The 20,196-nt window shown below is 36.8% G+C and overlaps 1 protein-coding gene across 1 annotated transcript; it reads left to right on the forward strand.

Annotated features, from left to right (window-relative positions):
* Positions 1-736: 736 nt before the first annotated feature.
* Positions 737-17,001, forward strand: LOC121247839 (probable sulfate transporter 3.4). Its single transcript, XM_041146303.1, has 14 exons — positions 737-955; positions 6,360-6,770; positions 7,314-7,362; positions 7,457-7,664; positions 7,886-8,057; positions 9,460-9,525; positions 9,639-9,752; positions 9,874-9,990; positions 15,141-15,267; positions 15,381-15,667; positions 15,798-15,988; positions 16,209-16,294; positions 16,423-16,499; positions 16,599-17,001. The coding sequence occupies exons 1-14, from the start codon at positions 737-739 to the stop codon at positions 16,740-16,742; spliced, it is 2,268 nt and encodes a 755-aa protein (XP_041002237.1). The 3' UTR covers positions 16,743-17,001.
* Positions 17,002-20,196: the final 3,195 nt, after the last annotated feature.

A 20,196-nucleotide genomic window follows, 5' to 3' on the forward strand; every position in this document is an offset into this window, starting at 1 on the left:
CCTATGCGCCTATGGAATAAAATAAATTCAAAACTCAAAAGTCTAAATTACAAGTCCAAATACTTAAAAATCAATTACAAGTCTAAAAGTCCAACTGTCCAAATTAGAAGTCTAAATTACAATAATTTAGAACATCCAACAAAAAACTTCAACTAGAACCAATAGTTATGCACCAAGCCACCAACTCCAACAAAAAACTTGAAGGCTTCAACAATCCTTGCAATTGTATGAAAATAAATCAAGCAATTAATTCCGATAAAAAGTTAGTAATTACATTAAATAAATAAATAAATAAACTTAAGGAAAGATATTATACAAGTTGAAGTTGACCTGCCTTAAATTTAATTATCTCCGGCCAAAGAAGTAGGTCTTGAAGAACTCCATAGGTCTTCCATAAACTCTACACAAAAGGGAAAAAATAAGTATTATAATTAAAACAAATTACTAATATTATTTACACTTTAGAAATAGTTAAAGAAAAGGTGAATGATGCTACACACCTATATCAATTTTCTCAAACTCCTCAATATCATCTATTAAAGTGCGAATGTTAATCGGGGCAGAAGAACGGAACCAATTTTATGTACAGATAAGGGCTTCTATCATAAGTGGAGATAGACTACTATGGAAATGATCAAGTACTCGACCTATTATGATAAAAGCCAACTCAGAGGCCACTGTAGATATCGGAATTGCAAGAACATCTCGTGCAGCTCTTGAAAGCACGCAGTATCTAATGGAGTTGACATTCCACCAAGCCAACAAGTCGAATTTCACATCATCTTCTTCACATTTTTCACATAAATATATCTCCAATTCAGATTTACTCTCCAAAGAGTTCTCCGACTCCAAACGCTTCTTAGTTTGTGCACGGATAAATGATCTGAAATCACCTTGGCCTACCCCAGCAGTTGAACTTGTACTACCAGCCCCACCCTCCTTTAATTGGCTTATAGTTTGATCTTGTGCCCCAACATCACTTCCATCATTTTCACAATAACCATCATATAAATGAGTCAAGGCATCTTGAACCCGATCCACCAATATAAGAACTTTTGAACTGTTATCCTCGTACATTCCTTCAAAAAGAAATGTTAGACAACACATTTTATATTGAGGATCGAGAACCAATCCAACATACAACAAAAGATTCATTTTTTCAATATTTCTCTAATGCTTCTCACATTTAGACTTCATACTAAATGACATTGTCCTTAAATTATGAGGCCCTTCCACACACTCCAAATTAATTGCAGTTTGAACTGTCGTTAGATTAAATACAAAACTATTGCAAGTGACATAATTAGTCCCCGAGAAACGCAAGATTGCATTATAAAAAAGTTTTAAAAATTTACAAACAACTTACTCTTATCCCAATCATCCATGGTTGGAGGCCCTAACTTGAATGCCCCTCCTTTACCCAACTCACTTACACCATCATCATCCTCACAATCATCCTCCCCAACGCTCTTAACATATCCAAAATCTTCATCCTCTAGCTGTTGAAATGCTTTTTGAAACTTTCAGCTCTATCCAACATCATATAAGTGGAGTTCCAACGAGTTGCTACATCCAAGCATACACTAATTTTACAAGTGATATCCTCACTATCACAACATTGCTTAAATGTGTTCAACTTTTGTGGAGATGATTTCACATACTTTACAACCCCTCTAATTCTTGCAATTGATTGATCATATTCTTTCAACCCATCCCGAACAATCTAGTTCAAGATATGAGCACAACATCTCATATGCAAGAACTCGTGTTCCAAAGTTGTATCCTTTCTATTTATTGCCTTTCTTTTAAAATACGAAACTGCCCCATTATTTAAACTTGCATTATCGAGTGTCATAGTCAATATTTTGGGCCTCCCCCATTCAACCAAACACGCTTCAATTTTTTTACCTAGTGTCTCACCCTTGTGATTTTCAACCTTACAAAAATAGATTATTTTTTTGTACATTTTCCAATCTTCATCAATAAAATGTGCGGTGAGACACATATAGTTAAAATTTTACACGGATGTCCATGTATTAGTAGTTAGACAAATGCGCTGCCCCTTAAGAGCACTTTTCAGCCTGCTTTTCTCTCTCAAATAAAGTTTATAAATATCTTTTGCAACCGTTACATGTGGTGGAATCCCATTCCATCACAGGTTGCACAATAAGCATAAATTTCTTAAACCCCTCCCTTTCCACATGTCTAAAAGGAAGCTCATCAACAACCAACATTTTTGCTAAGGCTTCTCTACAAGCCTCAACACTAAAAACAATAGGTACAAGCCCCCCCACTGCTTGATCCAGACTAGAAACCCAATACAAATCGATTTTTATCCACTTTCCTAAGGGGAGACTTCTTACATATTTTTTCTACGTGCCCCAACATTGATTTTGTATCATTTATATTAGCATCACAAGCATAAGTCATCCCACAAAGGTTACATGCAGTCCTAGGTTTCGACTTATCCTCAGTATTAATTTTTGTAAAATAATCACAAGCTATAGATCTTTTCCTACCACTCACAGGACTAGTAGATGGTTTACTCACATTAGATTTGGGAGAAAGCGAATCATTAGTCATTGTTCATTCCATAGTCCTTTGACTCCTTTCCATTATAGGTTGAACATCACCAGGTGTTTCATTTGAAGGATCCATCTGTAGTAACAAAAATAAAATTAATAAAGCAGCTATAATTATATATATATGGGGTAAGTTGTAAGCACTTGATCAATTAGAGGATTGAGTTGCCATTGGCCCATTGCCAATCAATATTTCGTAATGAAGCAAGATAATAATGAATTATTACATGTTTTATTGATGATCACAGATTCACACTAGCCATTATTCGGTCCATTCCAAAATCAAACCTTTAATATTTTTGTTCTTGGAGAAGCAGAAAATGTGAGGCAAACTGGATGCAATTATCCTATTTTCTTAAAGTTATAAACCCAATCATAAAACTCTAATAACACAAACTCAATCACAAAATCCTAATAACACAAACACAACCACAAATACAATCACAAAAATCCCTAAACTTATAAATAGGAAACAAAAGCAAAAATAAAAACACAAAAACAACTCTGAACTTACCGTGGGGAATCGAAGACAGAGAGAGTGAAGCTAAGGAAGAGAGACCAGAGACCAGAGGCGAGAGGCGGGGCAGATTGCAGAGAGACAGACGCGAGAGAGTAAGGCGGCATAGAGAGGAAGAGACAGAGATGGAGAGAGTGAGGACTGAGGAGACTTTACTCTTTAGGGTTTATTGGAGAGGAAACGGCACCATTTCCCCAAGGGCCCAATGTGTTTGAACTTTGAGTGTTTTGTTTTTCTTTTTTCTTTTTTAAATGATAATTAAAAATTTTATACTATTAGTATAGTTATATATTAGTCTTGGTTATAAACTTATAGTGATTTAGTATAGCTATATAATATATAAGACTATATAATAGAATATATAACTATACTATAGTGATTTAGCATACTAATATAGTTATACTAAAATAGTTATACTAAATCATTATAGAATATATAACTATATATTAGTATAGTTATATTTTAGTAATTTAGTATTAGTTATAAACTTACATTGATTTATTATAACTATATTAGTATAAGTATAACTATTAGTATAATTATATATTAGTATTAGTTATAAACTTATAATGATTTATTATAACTATATTAGTTTAAGTATAACTATAGTCTATATTATATATTAGTATTAGTTATAAACTTATAGTGATTTAGTATAACTATATTAGTATAAGTATAACTATCAGTATAGTTATATATTAGTATTAGTTATAAACTTATATATTAGTATAGCTATATAATATATTAGACTATATAATAGTATTAATATTATACTATTAGAATAGTTATATATTATTATTAGTTATAACTTATATATTAGTATAAGTGTATAACTATATAATATATTATATATTAGACTATATGATATATTAATATATTATATATTAGACTATATGATATATTAATATATTATATATTAGACTATATGATATATTAATATATTATATATTAGACTATATAATATATTATATATTATCTCATATATAATTATATTAATAACATATGATCAAACAAATTACAAATGTTCATATTTAATATTAACATTTTATGTTATAACTTATCACTTATAATTTATAAATTATAATATGAAATTATTTTATATATGATATATAATTATATATACAACTTTCACATATAATTATATATTATATATAAAAAATATTTTGTACAATATTAATTTTGTATAAAATAATAAAATTTATATATAAAATATTAATTTATATATATATATATTTCTCCAACGGGTCCAGTCCGGGAAAGTGCAAAATCGAAACCGGTTCCGGCTGGTTTCCCTAATACACGAACCAGTCCCTGACCGGACCAGTTCCAAACCGGAAAAACTGATTCGGTCCAGTCCGAACCGGTTTTTTGGTGTAAATATACACCCATATTCATGCTCCTTTTTGTTTTAGATAATCTCACTTGCTTGTGTCCTTTTTGCAGGTTTGTATATTGCTTATGTCACTTGTTTTACCTTATAGTTTTTCTTGTACTTTGTCTAATTGCTTTACGATTTTTGAGGCTTGGCTTTTGGATTTTTATGCTTATTTGTTTCCCCCGGGCATCTGGATGTAACTACGGTTTTCATTCGCTACAAGTGAGGGTTATTAATAATCTTGAAGTTTCGTCCTCTTCTTTAAAATATATATATATATATATAGTAATGCTAGATGGATCATGGGTTATACAAGCACTGCATTATTTTTTAAAAAGATTGAGATTTTTCATTAAAAAATTAATTTTTTTTATGTGAATATTATATTTACTTACTTTTTTTAAAAAATAGTGTATGACGCTTGAGCATTCTATAACTGTAAATATTATTTTTTATTTATAAATAATTTTACATTAATGTAAAATTATTTATAAATAATTTTATATAACACTCGCATTTTCCAATAAAAATTTATAATTTCCTAAATCACAGATAGGTAGGCATCCGCGCGTACGTTGTGGCGGGACCAAATCATGCAACGAGATTAATGATAGATCTACTTGGTAGGGCACATGAAAAAAAAGTCATGAAGGTGGGGGCCGCCGGCGGGACCTGAGAATTATGTTTTATATATATAAACACACTAAAAGATGAGTCAGATGATCATCATCGTGTCTTCGACAAAAGCTTTGTACGTTATATAATTATTGTTTGCTATTTAAAAATTAGAAAATCTCAACGAAATATATTAATACTGTTTCCTTAAGTTTCTTTTATTTTTCCCTTAATTATTTATGCCGCTTAATTGGTTTCTCGGACTCGAATAGAAACTCTAAAATATCCTAATCAGAAAAGATTACAACAATATATATATATATGTATATGGTAATTGGAAATCAATGAATTATAAGGATTAATTAATGGTGGCATGCATATGGCTTGTGCTGGCTTAAGGTAATTATAGCTAGCTAGCTAGGGGTAGCAACTTTTGTCAACTTTAAACAATAGTCAAAGTTACATTATCATGTAAATTAGGTTTGGCACGCTTGGACTTGCAAATTATTGAGAATAAACGGCGCACGATGATCTCTTTCATGCTGCTTAAAAAAGTCAAATTAAATAGTTTACTTTGTCACTGAAGCAATCTATATAGTCTTTGAATAGAAACTGTATTATAAGTCTAATTAATTTTATTTTTAAATTTTTTTAAAATTATAATAATATTTTTATCAAAATAATATTTTTTTCTATTTAATAGAAGATTTACATATACAACCTTCAAATAGAAATTACAAATAAAATTTCTCGTCACTAATGCCAAATCGGAATCCAAAAGAGCCTCCATTTTCTTCCTTTCGGGCCCACATCATTGTGCACTGGTAATGACGCCTCATCCCAATGGCTCACCCTCGTTCCTTCGCTATCCTCTTTTTCTTTCCCTTTTTGTTTTCTATTTTTTTAGTAAAGTCTTAGTTCTTTTATATAAACCACTTTTAAATATTTTTTATATATTTTATTGATATGATTGAAAAAAATAATTATTTTATATTAAAAAAATATACAATCAATCACATTAAAGAAATATACAAAAATAATTACGTATAACATTTTTGTAAAAGAAAATATCTAATCATCGTTCAAATTAGACTAAAGTGACCAATCTGACCGTGACACTAGCAAATAGCAACTCACTGCTCGATAAGTAACATCCCCATGCATGCATACATACAGTCCCTTTGCTCTCTCTCTCTCTCTCTTCACCTCTGTTTCTAACTTCTATATAAGCCTCCATTTTCTTCCTTTTCCTTCAACACTTCCCGAGTAGTCTTGTTCAATAGTTTCAAATTATAATACCATTTTCGATCTTCCTTCAACATCTGTGCTGCTCATTTGCAGAGAAATGGGTGTCAACTCTAACAGAGTGGAACCCCTTGCATGTCCAGAAACCACTCTGAGAATACATGCAGAGTTGGTGGCAATGCCACCCTTGCAAATCCACAACGTTTGCTTGCCACCAGAGCAAACCACTTTCCAGAAACTCAAGCACAGGCTCGCCGAGATTTTCTTCCCCGACGACCCACTTTACAGATTCAAGAATCAAACATGGTTCAGGAAATTCATCCTGGCTCTTCAGTTTTTCATCCCCGTGTTTCAGTGGGGGTCTGAGTACAATGTTAGTCTTCTGAGGTCCGATGTCATATCTGGTCTGACAATTGCTAGCCTGGCTATCCCGCAGGTGAGACAAAGAATGAAGCTTTTCCCCCACAACCCCCCCTCCCTCCGTGTATATATGTCTCTGTGTGTGTGTGTCTTGGTTATTGTTGTCGATGATGTTTATCATTCAATGAATCGAAGCTGGTGGACGAAGCATTCTGAGTTGGGTTCTGCATATATTCCATTTGAGTTGGATCATATGATTCTATGTTTCCAAAACTCGTTTGTTTGTATCGATGTAACTAATCTTCTACTTAAGTATATCATCTGAGCTTTGAACATGATTTTTGTCTTTACCTCTTCAAGCTCTAATTTTATTGTCCATCCATCCATATGGTGATCCTTTTTTTTTTTTTTTTTTTTTTGGAATTTAACACATTGCACATGCTACAATAAGTAGCTCTGGTCGAGACATTTGGTGCTTGTCAATATCTTTAAAAATTCAAAAGACACAGGCATGATTAGAGTGTCAAAACCATATTTTATTTGCGCCATAATCGAGTACTTTTGGTAAGAAGAACGTTTTTTTTTTCCTTGTGATCTAATTTAGTTTTTATTATTGCAGGGAATCAGTTATGCAAAGCTTGCCAATTTGCCACCTATAGTCGGGCTATGTCAGTATCAAAACCTACCCAATTTACTTACCATATAAATGTATTAATTAGTCAGTCATGAAAATTAATGAGAACTTAACTGGGTTTCATGCAGATTCAAGCTTTGTGCCCCCACTGACATACGCCATCCTTGGAAGTTCCAGACATCTTGGCGTTGGCCCTGTCTCAATAGCATCTTTGGTCATGGGATCAATGCTAAGCGAAGAAATCTCTCCTAATGAAGATCCAATTACTTACCTTCAATTGGCCTTCACTGCCACCTTCTTTGCTGGTGTATTTCAGGCATCTCTAGGTCTATTAAGGTATCAAATTCTGCACATCCTAAGCTCTTTTATTTTGTCTTTTCTGAGTCAAGATGATAGCAACCGTGTCAAATAATGTAAGACTCGGACCAAAATTCAATGACGACTTTTCTTCTTTTAAAAATTGGCTTTTATTTTTATATTCACAGTGGAGTTGGAAGAGAAGATTTTCTCTCTAGCTGATTCTTTAGTTGATTTTGACTTGTGGTGACTTATTACAGGTTAGGTTTTATAATTGATTTTCTCTCAAAGGCAACTCTGGTTGGGTTTATGGCTGGTTCAGCAGTCATTGTGTCATTGCAACAGCTAAAAGGATTGCTCGGACTTGTCCATTTCACTAGCAAAATGGATATTGTTCCTGTCATATCCTCTGTTTTGAAGCAGACAGATGAGGTAGGACACATCACCAAGACCAACTGAATTTAACCAAACTAAAGTGGCACAAAGCGCTGGAAATTGAAGAATAGAAACTCATAAAGTTTTATTTATTTATTTTTTCTTTTTTTAGGGGTGTTAAGATATAAAATAAATAATAAAATCTACATCTTTCTATCAGCTTAACATTTTAGGATAAGTGGTGATTTCACATGATATCAGAGCAAAGCTCATGAGTTCAAATCCTGACACTACACTCTACCCCATTTAATTAAATATTCTACTTGTTGGGCCTACTCATTGAGGAGAAGTCTGGCCCACAAATAAGGGAAAGGTTAAGATATAAAATAAATAATAAAATCTACCTATTCCTATCAGTTTAAGCTTTTGAAACAAGTGGTGATTTTAAAAAAGGAAAAAAACAAGATTTGTGTAGGTACCATATGGAAATTGCTTCTGTAAAGCAAAGACTTTGGCTGATCCGTAGCACACGTTACGTGTCCCATATATATATATAGATATATATATATATCTATATATATATATTAGTGCAAAACGCACCAGACCTTCTAGCTTCTACCCCTCTCTCTCTCTTCCTCTCTCTCTCTCATCAGCTCTCTCCCTCGTCGGCTCTCTCTCTTCTCGACTCTCTCACTAATCCCTCATCGTCTCTCTCTCTCATTCTTTCTCTCTCATCTCATCTCAGCTCTCTCTCTCCTCGACTCTCTCTCTCATCCCTCATCGTCTCTCTCTCTTATTGTCTCTCTCTCATCTCGACTCTCTCTCTCATCTTCCCTCTCTCTCCTCGACTCTCTCTCTCTCATCATCTCTCTCTCCTCGACTCTTTCTCATCCCTCATCGACTCTCTCTCTCATCTCAGTCTCTCTCTCTCTCTCTCATCTCCGCTCTCTCTCTAATCGTCTCTCTTTGTAACCAACTCTCTCTCTCATCTCAATCTCTCTCTCATTCCGAACTCTCTCTCATCATCTCTCTCTCAGTTCAATAGTAATTTCGAATTTGAAAGATGTATGGTTTGGATGATGCCACGTAGAGTGTACAAAAGTGGTTGCTCCCAATATTTTTCCTTTTTAATATATAAATTCAAGCAATCTAACCAGAGAAATAATTATTAGAAGGACCCGGTGACAACTTTCACAGTTGAGAATCATTACATATACTTTTCAATTATGCAGCAATTCCATTCGATGAAAGTTTGGTAAAGTTTGTTTCTTTGTGACAAGCTTTTGCAGTAAAATTGTCAAAAATATTAAGAGAATTATAATTTTTTTAATTGAAAGAAAAAATATTTACTGAAACCAGAATGATACAAAAGAAGCATATGTATTCTACTGCTATTTTTCTTATTCCAATTTTCATCATCAATACTATTGTCAGTAATACTAGTACAATTGATGTGCAGTGGTCTTGGCAAACCATTGTAATGGGTTCTGGTTTCCTCCTCTTTCTGTTGACAACGAGGCATATCGTAAGTGTTTGGTCTTTGCCCAAAAAACAATATCTACTATTATATAATCTATCAATTTATTCTGTTTTCCAAGATCATAACTTCTTTTTTTTTTTAATAATTAATCAACACAGAGCATTAGGAAACCAAAGCTTTTTTGGGTCTCAGCAGCAGCACCATTAACTTCGGTTGTTCTCTCGACCCTACTAGTTTTCCTCCTCAAGTCCAAGACTCAGGGAATTCCAATTGTAAGTGTTAGTTTCTACTAGTATTAGCATTAGTGCTTCTGCATAAAATTGACAGGCAGGTTTTGGAAGTTCTTTTTCTACTACTTTATTGATCTTTCTTTTTTCTTTCGTTTTTTAACAGATTGGCAACTTGCCAAAGGGCCTTAATCCTCTTTCACTAAACATGCTATGCTTTAGCGGCCCCCATCTAGCCGTTGCTATCAAAACTGGCATCATAACAGGGATCTTATCTCTCACTGTAAGTTGTGGAAAACTACCATTTGTTGTGAAAAATGATGATAATATAGTAAAATCAAATACGGGAAAAATAAGCAATCACACACGATACAATATTTACGTGGTTCGGCAAATTACCTACGTCTACAGGAGCTGCATAGGATTTTTATTTCTTAAAGAATCACAATACAATAGTATGGGACGGCTACTGTTCACTCTGATACAGTCACAAGCCAAGAACAAAACATATATATATGTTATGCGGCGGAAACCCTAAACACAGCAGAAATATTGATGTTCGCTCGAGCGGAGTGTCGAGCCCGCATCGAGCGAACTTGTTTCCCGCAATCGCTCGAGCCATGTCTTTGATTTCCCTCCGCTCGAGCTGTGTGTTGAGCGTTGTCGAGCGAACTCTCTCTGACTTGCCTTGCTCGAGCGGTCTATCGAGCTGTCTTTGAGTGAAACTCTCTGACTTGTCGTCGCTCAAGCAGCTAGACACTCCACTCGAGCGGTGTGGACTAGACTCCATAATACTCAACAATTCTCCCACTTGGAAACTGGTACACCTACAGTATCGCCCTCTGCCTCACACATGATATATTCCACCTCTGTAATTCACTACCCCTGTCTTCATGCTAGAAGACCAACTAAAGTTATGCACAAGTTCAGTTTCTCAAGTATAACACCCTTTGTCAACATATCAGCAGAGTTCTTTCTTACACAAATTTTCTCAAGTAACAACTGTTCATCATCTAGCAATGATCATATAAAGTGATACTTGATCTGAATGTGCTTAGTCCTGGAATTAAATGTTGGGGTCTTGGCAAGGAATATGGCACTCTGACTATCACTGTAGAAAGTGTCATTCTGATTCTTTTTACCCAATTGCTCCAAGAAGCCTTGTATCCAAACCATCTTCTTTGCAGCTTCTGAAACTGCAATATACTCAGCTTCTGTAGTAGACAAAGAAACTATCTTCTATAGATTGGAATCCCATGAAACTGCAGTACCACACAGTGTAAACAAACCCTGTGGTACTTTTTCTGCTATCAGTATCTTTAGCTAAATCAGCATCAACATAGCCCTACACTTCTAAGCCCTCTCATGAGAAACACAAGCACGTTTCTGAAGAGCCTTTTAGGTACCTCAAAATCCACTTCACTGCTTACCAATATTTTTATCCAGGGTTACTCATGTATCTATTCACAACTCCCACTACATGGGCAATATCTGGTCTAGTGCAAACCATAGCATACATAAGTGAACCAATAGCTGAGGCATAAGGAACCTTACTCATATAGTATTGTTCTTCTTCTGACTTTGGTGCCTAATCCTTACTGAGTCTGAAGTGACTACCCAAGGGTGTGCCAACTGGCTTGACCTTGTCCATATTGAACCTGCTGAATACATTTTTTCACATACTTAGCCTGTGAGAGTTTCAATGTGCCTTTGACTCTGTCTCTGACAATTCTCATGCCTAGGATTTGCTTTGCAGCTCCCAAATCCTTCATTACAAAGTGCTCTGACATCTGCTTCTTCAGATTATTGATCTCATCAATATTAGCCCCTACAATAAGCATGTCATCCACATATAGTAACAAAATAATGTAAGAATTGTCAAACTACCTGACATAGCAGCAGTGATCTGCCTGACACATGATGTACCCTGCACTGCACATGAAGCTGTCAAATTTCTTGTACCACTGTCTAGGAGCTTCTTTCAGGCCATACAAGCTCTTATTCAGTCTGAAAACTGATCCTTCATTTTTCTGTACCACAAACCCCTCAGGTTGGTGCATGTAAATGTCTTCTTCAAGATCTCCATAAAGAAAAGCTATCTTCGCATCTAACTGCTCAAGAAATAGATCTTCAGTAGCAACCATAGCCAAAACTAACTTGTTGGTTGTGATCTTTACCACTGGCGAAAAGATCTCAGAGTAATCAATACCATGTTTCTGCTGAAAGCCTTTTACAACAAGTCTGGCCTTGTACCTCTTATTGCCATTATGCTCACTTTTCACCCGGTATACCCACTTGTTGTACAATGCCTTCTTCCTTGATGGAAGTTCTGTCAACTCCCATGTTTAATTCCCTAGCAAAGAATCCATCTCATCCTTCATGGCCAACTCCCACTTGTTAGAATTTTCATCTTGCAAGGTTTCTTGATAACTTTGCGTTTCTCCACCATCTGTCAACAGAATATAATTCAAAGTAGGTGAGAAACGTTGTAGAGGACGAATAGTCCTAACTGACCTGCGAACTGCAGTTGTAGAAGTGGACGGCTCTGGATCTGACTGCGGAATAACAGGAATGGGTGTACTGGACCCACTCTCTCCATCAATCATTTCTCTACATTGCACTGTGGCCTCTGGTAGGTCATCCAAACTCACAAACTCAGACTCTTGAGGAGCTGCTTCAGCAACTGTACTAGACTTGTCCTTGTACACAATCTTCTCATTGAAAATCACATTCCTGCTTCTATATAATCTTCCGACCCTGATCATCCCAGAAATGATAGTCAAATGCCTTATATCCATAGCCAATGAAATAACATTTCTTTGATTTAGCCTCAAGTTTACTACGAGCATCAAAATCAATAATAAAATAAGAAAGACAACCAAAAGTTTTAAAATGAGAAAATTTGACATCTTTCCCGCTCCAAGCCTCCTCAGGCAATCCACAATCCAACAAAACTAATGGCCCTCTGTTTATCAACTATACTGCAGTGCTAACTGCATCTGCCTAGAAAGTAGGTGGTAGCCCAGCGTGCAGTCTCATGCTTCTAGCACGCTTATTTATGGTTCTATTCATGCGTTCAGCAACACCATTTTGTTGTGGTGTCCCAGGAATGGTCTTCTCCATTCTGATATCCTGAGTTGCACAATACTCATTGAATCCACCATCAACATACTCACCACTATTATCAGACCTTAAGTATTTCAACTTCAAGTCTGTCTCTCTCTCAATCATGGCCTTCCAAATTTTGAACACATTAAATACATCAGATTTATACTTCAAAAAATAAACCCATACCTTCCTGCTATGGTCATCAATAAATGTGACATAGTAACAAGAACTTCCAAGAGATGCCAATCGGGAAGGTACCTACACATCAGTGTGCACAAGATCCAGTTTTCCTGTCTTCAGTGTTCTGCCACTCTTCAAGAAACTGACATTCTCCTGTTTCCCCATAATGCAACTCTCACACATACTGAGATCAACTGACTTCATTTTTTGTAGCTTGCCTCTAGATAGAAGTTCTTTCATGCCCTTTTGAGTCATATGGCAAAGCCTGTAATACCACAAATCTTTTGTGCTCTTTGCAACAGTAGTAGCAATAGTGTTATTCAAACCAGTAGTCATATAGAGTGTACCAATTTTCTTACCCCAAGCCAGTACCAATGCCCCTTTGCTGACCTTCTAGGTGCTATCTGAGAACACCACTGAATGGTCACAAGCATCAAGCTGCCCAATAGAAATAACATTCTTCTTCAACTCAGGAATGTGTCTGACCTTCTGCAAGGTCCATTTGTTCTTGTTAGGGAGTGCAATATCAATGCCTCTCATCCCCACTACATTCAAAGCCTCACCATCAACCAGATACACATTTCTAAAATCACCTGCAACATAGTTATGCATTATCTTCCTATGAGAAGATGTATAGAAGGAAACCCCTGAATCAAGTATCCAGTCATCAACTGGACTATGAACTGCAAGTAATAGTGCATCTTGTACTTCTTCAGTTACCACATTAACACTATCATTCTCGGTCTTCTTGAGATTTCTACAGTTCTTCTTTATGTGACCAGTTTTGCCACAATTCTAGCAAGTTGCTTGCTGATTAGGCCTTGACTTACTCTTACCCCTGTTCTTTGATTTTGATCTGCCTCTGTTTGAGTTCCTGTCTTGTGCTTTCCCCCGAGAGTCAACATTCAGTGCTGAACTCAAACCCGAGGTCTCACCTGAATCTCTCATGTGCACTTCCTCAGCCAAAATCAAATCACAAATATCATCATATTTCAACTTTGACTTACCGGCAGAATTACTGACAGTCATTCTCATGGCTTCCCAACTATTTGGCAATGATGCCAATAGTATCAACGCACATATCTCATCATCAAATTCAATTTCAACAGATGACAATTGATTTGGGATAGTATTAAATTCATTCAGATGTTGTGCAACAGACGTATCATTTGTCATCTTCAAATCAAATAACTTTTTATCAGATGTACCTTGTTATTCGCTGACGGCTTTTCATACATACCTGACAAAGCCGCTATGAGATCCGCAGCCGTATACTCCTTAATGAAATTGTGTGCAACGGATCTCGACAGGGTTAGTCGAATAACCCCCAGAACTTGTCGATCCAACAGGGTCCAATCAGCAACTGACATGTTGTCCGGCTTCTTCCCCAACAATGGAAGATGAAGTCTCTTCCCATAGAGGTAATCCTCTGTCTGCATCCTCTAGTATCCATAATCCGTGCTATCAAACTTCTCGATCTTCGATACCTTCACTTCCTCTCCAGCCATCATTTTTCCTCAGACCCAAACCTTGGCTCTTGATACCAATTGTTGTGAAAAATAATGACAATAAAGTAAAATCAAACACAGGGAAAAAAAGCAATCACACACGACACAGTATTTACGTGGTTTGACCAATTGCCTAAGTCAATGGGAGTTGCAGAGGATTTTTATTTCTTGAGGAATCACAATACAATAGTATGGGACTGCTACTGTTCACTCTAATACAGTCACAAGCCAAGAACAAAACATATATATATATATATGTTATGCAGCGGAAACCCTAAACACAGCAGAAATAGTGATGTTCGCTCAAGCGGCGTGTCGAGCCAGCATCGAGCAGACCTGTTTCCAGCAATCGCTCGAGTCATGTGTCGAGCGGCTCTTCAAGTGAAGCTCTTTGACTTCCCTCTGCTCGAGCTATGTGTCGAGCGGTGTCGAGCAAACTCTCTCTGACTTGCCTTGTTCGAGCGGTCTGTCGAGCTGTCTTTGAGCGAAACTCTCTGACTTTTCGTCGCTCAAGAGGCTAAACTCTCCGCTCGAGCGGTGTGGATCAGACTCCATAATACTCAACACCATTTACTACTAAAACAGTTATAGTTGTGTCATAATGTTTCAAAATTATTTTCTTTTTCTTTCTTTACAGGAAGGAATCGCTGTGGGGAGGACGTTTGCTGCTCTGAAAAACTACCAAGTAGATGGAAACAAAGAAATGATGGCTATTGGCCTTATGAACATGGCTGGTTCATGCTCCTCATGTTATGTTACTTCAGGTACTAAAGAAAACCTTGACCCTTCTCATATGGCCCTTTCCAACTAGTGCTGCCATGTGGTAATCACAACAATTCCTAAGAACGTATACATATGTTTTTAATTGATATTTCAGGATCGTTTTCTCGATCTGCTGTAAACTATAACGCTGGAGCTCAAACAGCAGTGTCGAATATAGTCATGGCTTCAGCTGTGCTTGTGACCCTGCTGTTTCTCATACCACTATTTTATTACACTCCCACTGTCATCTTGGCGGCCATCATCATAACAGCTGTGATTGGGCTGATCGATTATCAGGCTGCATACAAGTTGTGGAAAGTCGACAAACTTGATTTCGTGGCTTGTTTGTGCTCCTTTCTTGGTGTTCTTTTCATTTCAGTGCCAACAGGTCTTGCCATTGCGGTAAGCTTTTCACTACTCTCATAAGAGCTTTTCACTCTCTTGTAATCCCTGATTAATTACGGCAGTGTATTAGAAACCAAATAAGTGAAATAATGAATAATAACAATGAGGCCGTGTCTGCAAAATTCAGGTTGGAGTTTCGGTTTTCAAGATTCTCTTGCATGTCACCAGGCCAAACACCATGGTTTTAGGGAATATCCGTGGTACTCAAATATACCAAAATCTCATCCGGTACAGAGATGCTTCAAGGGTACCCTCGTTTCTCATTCTAGCTGTTGAGTCTCCCATCTACTTCGCAAACTCCACCTACCTGCAAGAAAGGTCAGCTCAATTTTGCACAATCTCAGGATACTAAAAATGTTTTGTCCTAATCAATCATACCCGAGTTTTATGTATATATAACTTTTTGGATTGCGAGGTTCATGCGTTGCATGCATAATCAAGTTAACTTTGGTAGAACATAGTTTTTGGCAATAGAAGGGATAAACTAAGCATTTCCTTTAACTTGTGGATCTCTTGCTGAGTGAGTTTCTTGTCACAGGATACTAAGATGGGTTCGAGAGGAGGAAGAGTGGATAAAAGCAAATAATGGGAGTACATTGAAATGCTTAATTCTAGACATGACAGGTACTTCAGTTATCCAAACTTGAGTATGTAATGGTTTGCTCACACAAACTTGAATTCAAGCCTGTGAAAACCATTATTCTTGTTAGTTTTCTTGCACATTTGGCTTAAGATTTTATTATATTTCTCAGCTGTGACAGCCATAGATACAAGTGGTATTGACACAATATGTGAAATAAGAAAGATGCTGGAGAAAACATCACTTCAGGTAAAAAATAGTTATGGTAGCAATGACAAAACTTCTGATTCAGGAAAACATTTTGGTTAGCTATAAACGGTTCTCATTCGTTTACTGCTTGTTATGTAGCTTGTGTTGGCAAATCCTGTTGGAACTGTGACGGAAAAGCTAGATCATTCAGGAATCTTGCAGTCCTTCAAGTTGAATGGACTCTATCTCTCTGTTGGAGAAGCTGTGGCCAATATATCGTCTTTGTGGAAGGCTCAGCCATGAGTTACGGAAGGGGTTCTATAGCACAATGGAAAGAAACGAAGATATACGAAGATACGGCAACACTTGGCAGATTGTTGCAATCTAGGAAGAGTTCTAGTCAGGAACTCAGGAGAGGAATTTTCTTTTGTTTTTTTAAACGGTTTCGGCTGTGAATGTTCATGTTTTTTATCCATATTTTTGTATCTTCTTTTTTACAAGACAAGAGGAAAGCTATGATCTTCTCAGAAAAAAATTTTGAAGTTCAAATTTTTGCATTTCACCAATTTCATCTTTACTGTCGATGTCATAGATTTATTTTCTTGTTTCAATTTTGAGAGCGATTTCCATTGGTGATAGAAAGCCTCGCCACAGCTATGGCAGAAAGCTAGTCTTCCAAATGCTTTCAAAAGTATGCCACAAAAGAGGGGAAAATAAAAACAACGATGAGAGGTGAAGAATTTATCGTATCTACACGCCAACTGATCGATCAATTTAAATAAATAAATAAATAATGCTATATATGTTATATACTATATCCTCTCCCCAATGTGATAACATGACATTAATCAACTTTCAAATTCATGGAAAATTCTATTTATAAGTTGGTGTGAATAACATAGTTAGCAAAGCAAATGTGAATGGTGTGTTCAGAATACTGACTTGCAAATAGAATAACTCTATTTACAAAATCAAAATGATCTAATAATTGATAGACATGATTTGTTTTTGGGTGGGAACTAGGAAACAAGTATCTTAAATCCAGCAATATGGTGAACTAACCCCGTTAAACAAGTCTCAATAACAATTATAAAATGCAAACCTGGCAACTCATATCATCTTTATATAATAAGAACCAAATAAACTAAGCATCACATTTCAAAACTAACTATTCAGTATTAATCATTTCCTGACACAATGCATACCTAGTCACATTTTTTTCACTCTTCCCATCATTTCAACACCATCTCAAACTCTTTTGGTCATCTTTTGAAACAGCCACCAGCATAAGAAAGAATCCAGGGATAAAGGAAATTTCTTCTTCTTTTTCTTCTGTTTTTTTCCCCCTCTCTAATCACCTATGAGATTCACTATTTCATAAGCTTGATCCAGGAGATCTTCCATGATATTGATTCTATTGAATAAAGGCCCAGCACAGAATATTTGTCCTTGCCTATCCAGTTTGTCTTACCAGTCAAACATCTGCATGGAAATAGTCTCAAATTTATTCCGCTGATACTACAAGGTAAGTAACTCGTGCAATTCTTTCAAACACTTGAAACTTAATCCAGTATTCTATGTCTCAACCAAATGAGCTTTGACTCAACAGCATCCCAAAGGAGACAGTTATTGCAAAAAAATAAAAAACTGTAAACTAACAGTATTTGCAAGCTCAGTCAATATCACATGGCTTCTATAAATATGCAATAAAAAAATGATGCTTCAACTGCCAATCCAGGATCCACTAAGGGGAAATAAAAAGAGGAAAAAAAGAATCATGAATAGGCACTTATAAAAAGCGGAGTTTCACATCAAATAACCAACTCCTCACATAAAAAGAACACATAGAAACCCAGGACATAAATACAAAAGTCCAATTGGACTTTTGTAAAAGACGGGTTTTCATTCTTTTTCTTTTTTCTTTTTCAAGAGAGAGGGGAGAGAGTTTAAATGGGTTCTAAATTTCTAATTCCAATGGTCTTATGTTAAAAAAAGAGAAATTTAATTTCTAATGCTACAAACCTGTTTCATTTCAAGGCAAATGGAATAATGAACCTGATTATTAATGTGTCATTGTCCATCTAGAATTGATCATTCCGGAACCATAAAGACTGATGTATCCAACGTCCTCTCCGTACGCGTAACATTTCAATGGTGGCTGGGGGTGTTTAATGGTGAGGTTACTGATATACTAGAGCTGAAAAATGGGATTTCCGAATCAAATAGTCATTGAATCAAAAGCTTTTAAATTTAGAGGGATGGAAAATATTTGCTTGTCACTGAGAGGAGCTAGAGAGTTGTGAAGGAAATAAGGCTGGGAGGTCCACAGTATTTTGGTTTGCCAAAGCTTTAGAGGATTGTTTGATGGGCAAAGGAAAAAGTTCTATACGGCTCATTAAGAGGGAGATAGAGGGTTCATTGCGTAGAGTTGTTCTAACTCCCACAGTGGATATATGGCTTTAGTGGAGTATGGAGGTGGTGGTAGAAGAAACTTCATCTTCATCCCAGAGGAGAGGGACAACAAGGGATGGAGGAAGTTGGTGGATGCACTGAGGGAGGATGGAAGAGAGGGTGGCTATGTGGGCCGCAACAAAGGAAGGGCATTTCAGGTGCCGTCGGTGGAGATGGTGGCAGTGAACTAGTCAAACATGTGGTCATACAAAGAGGTTCTCTAACAGACAAGGGTATCAGTGCCATTTCATGAACAAAACAGGAAGGGAGAAGGTCTGACATGCCTACTAGTCTGAGAGGAGGCGCTGGTTCAAGGAGGATTGATTGTACCAACGGGACAATAGATGTTAAGAGGCAAAATGGTGGTGGCAATTGTGTTGTCGGCTTGAAAGAGGATGGCGTATATAGCACTCTGCTGGAAATGAAAAAGCAATTGGACATTTTGCAGGTAAGGATGGAGAGTTTATAAAGGTGTGTTGAGGAGAATCAGGAGGTGGGCTTGGGCTTAGGCTATGTAGATAGTGGTTTGATTAAAGAAAATACAAAATGAGGCATGGGCACAAATGGGCCAGTTAATATGGTTCATGGGGTGGGCCATTCCAATCGATTTCAGTGTCGAAGGGCCTAAATAGAGGAAAGGCCAAGATGGACCTAGGCCGATGCAATGGGCCTCAACTTGTGGGCCAAAACAAAAATGTAATAGAGGCTGGCCCTGATTACGTTTGGAAGAGACGGGGTGTTTGTGAGGCAGGCCCATCAACCGGCAAAAACTAGACCACGCTGTTAGAGGTGGTTCTGATGGTCGTGACCGGTACGCCGGCAACACTTGTGCCTGTTTTTGACAGCACCTTCGCAGAACAAAGCAAGGTGGTACCAACGGAGCCACAAACTCGCACGTTGGTGCCCTTTAGATTGAACTACGACATGATGGGTGGGCTTTCAGCCTGTGGGGTGGCACAAACTTGAGCATCGAAGCTATCTTGGCTACTTCTTGTGGTGATGAATGCTACGATTCAAGTATCAGAGAGTGTAAAAGGCCAGTGTAGCGCAGATGAGGGGGTGTATGAGTTGTTGGGAGAGCTAGAACACCGTGAAAGGCCACAGACGCCGCCATCGAAGTCTTTTATTCCGGCAGTTGATTGTAGTTCCTTGTGTCTTCTATCCTGGGGTTAGACGACTCTTCAGATGGCTTTCAGACTGTGGTTTGTGAGAATGGGGGCTATAAGGATGAGTTGGGCAGTCCTACCCCATTATGAACCGAGAGAGGTATGACTTAAGGCTCTCATCATCCCTCTGCTTAACCGTC

Source organism: Juglans microcarpa x Juglans regia, chromosome 1D, assembly GCF_004785595.1.
Source record: "Juglans microcarpa x Juglans regia isolate MS1-56 chromosome 1D, Jm3101_v1.0, whole genome shotgun sequence".
Classification (NCBI taxonomy): domain Eukaryota; kingdom Viridiplantae; phylum Streptophyta; class Magnoliopsida; order Fagales; family Juglandaceae; genus Juglans; species Juglans microcarpa x Juglans regia.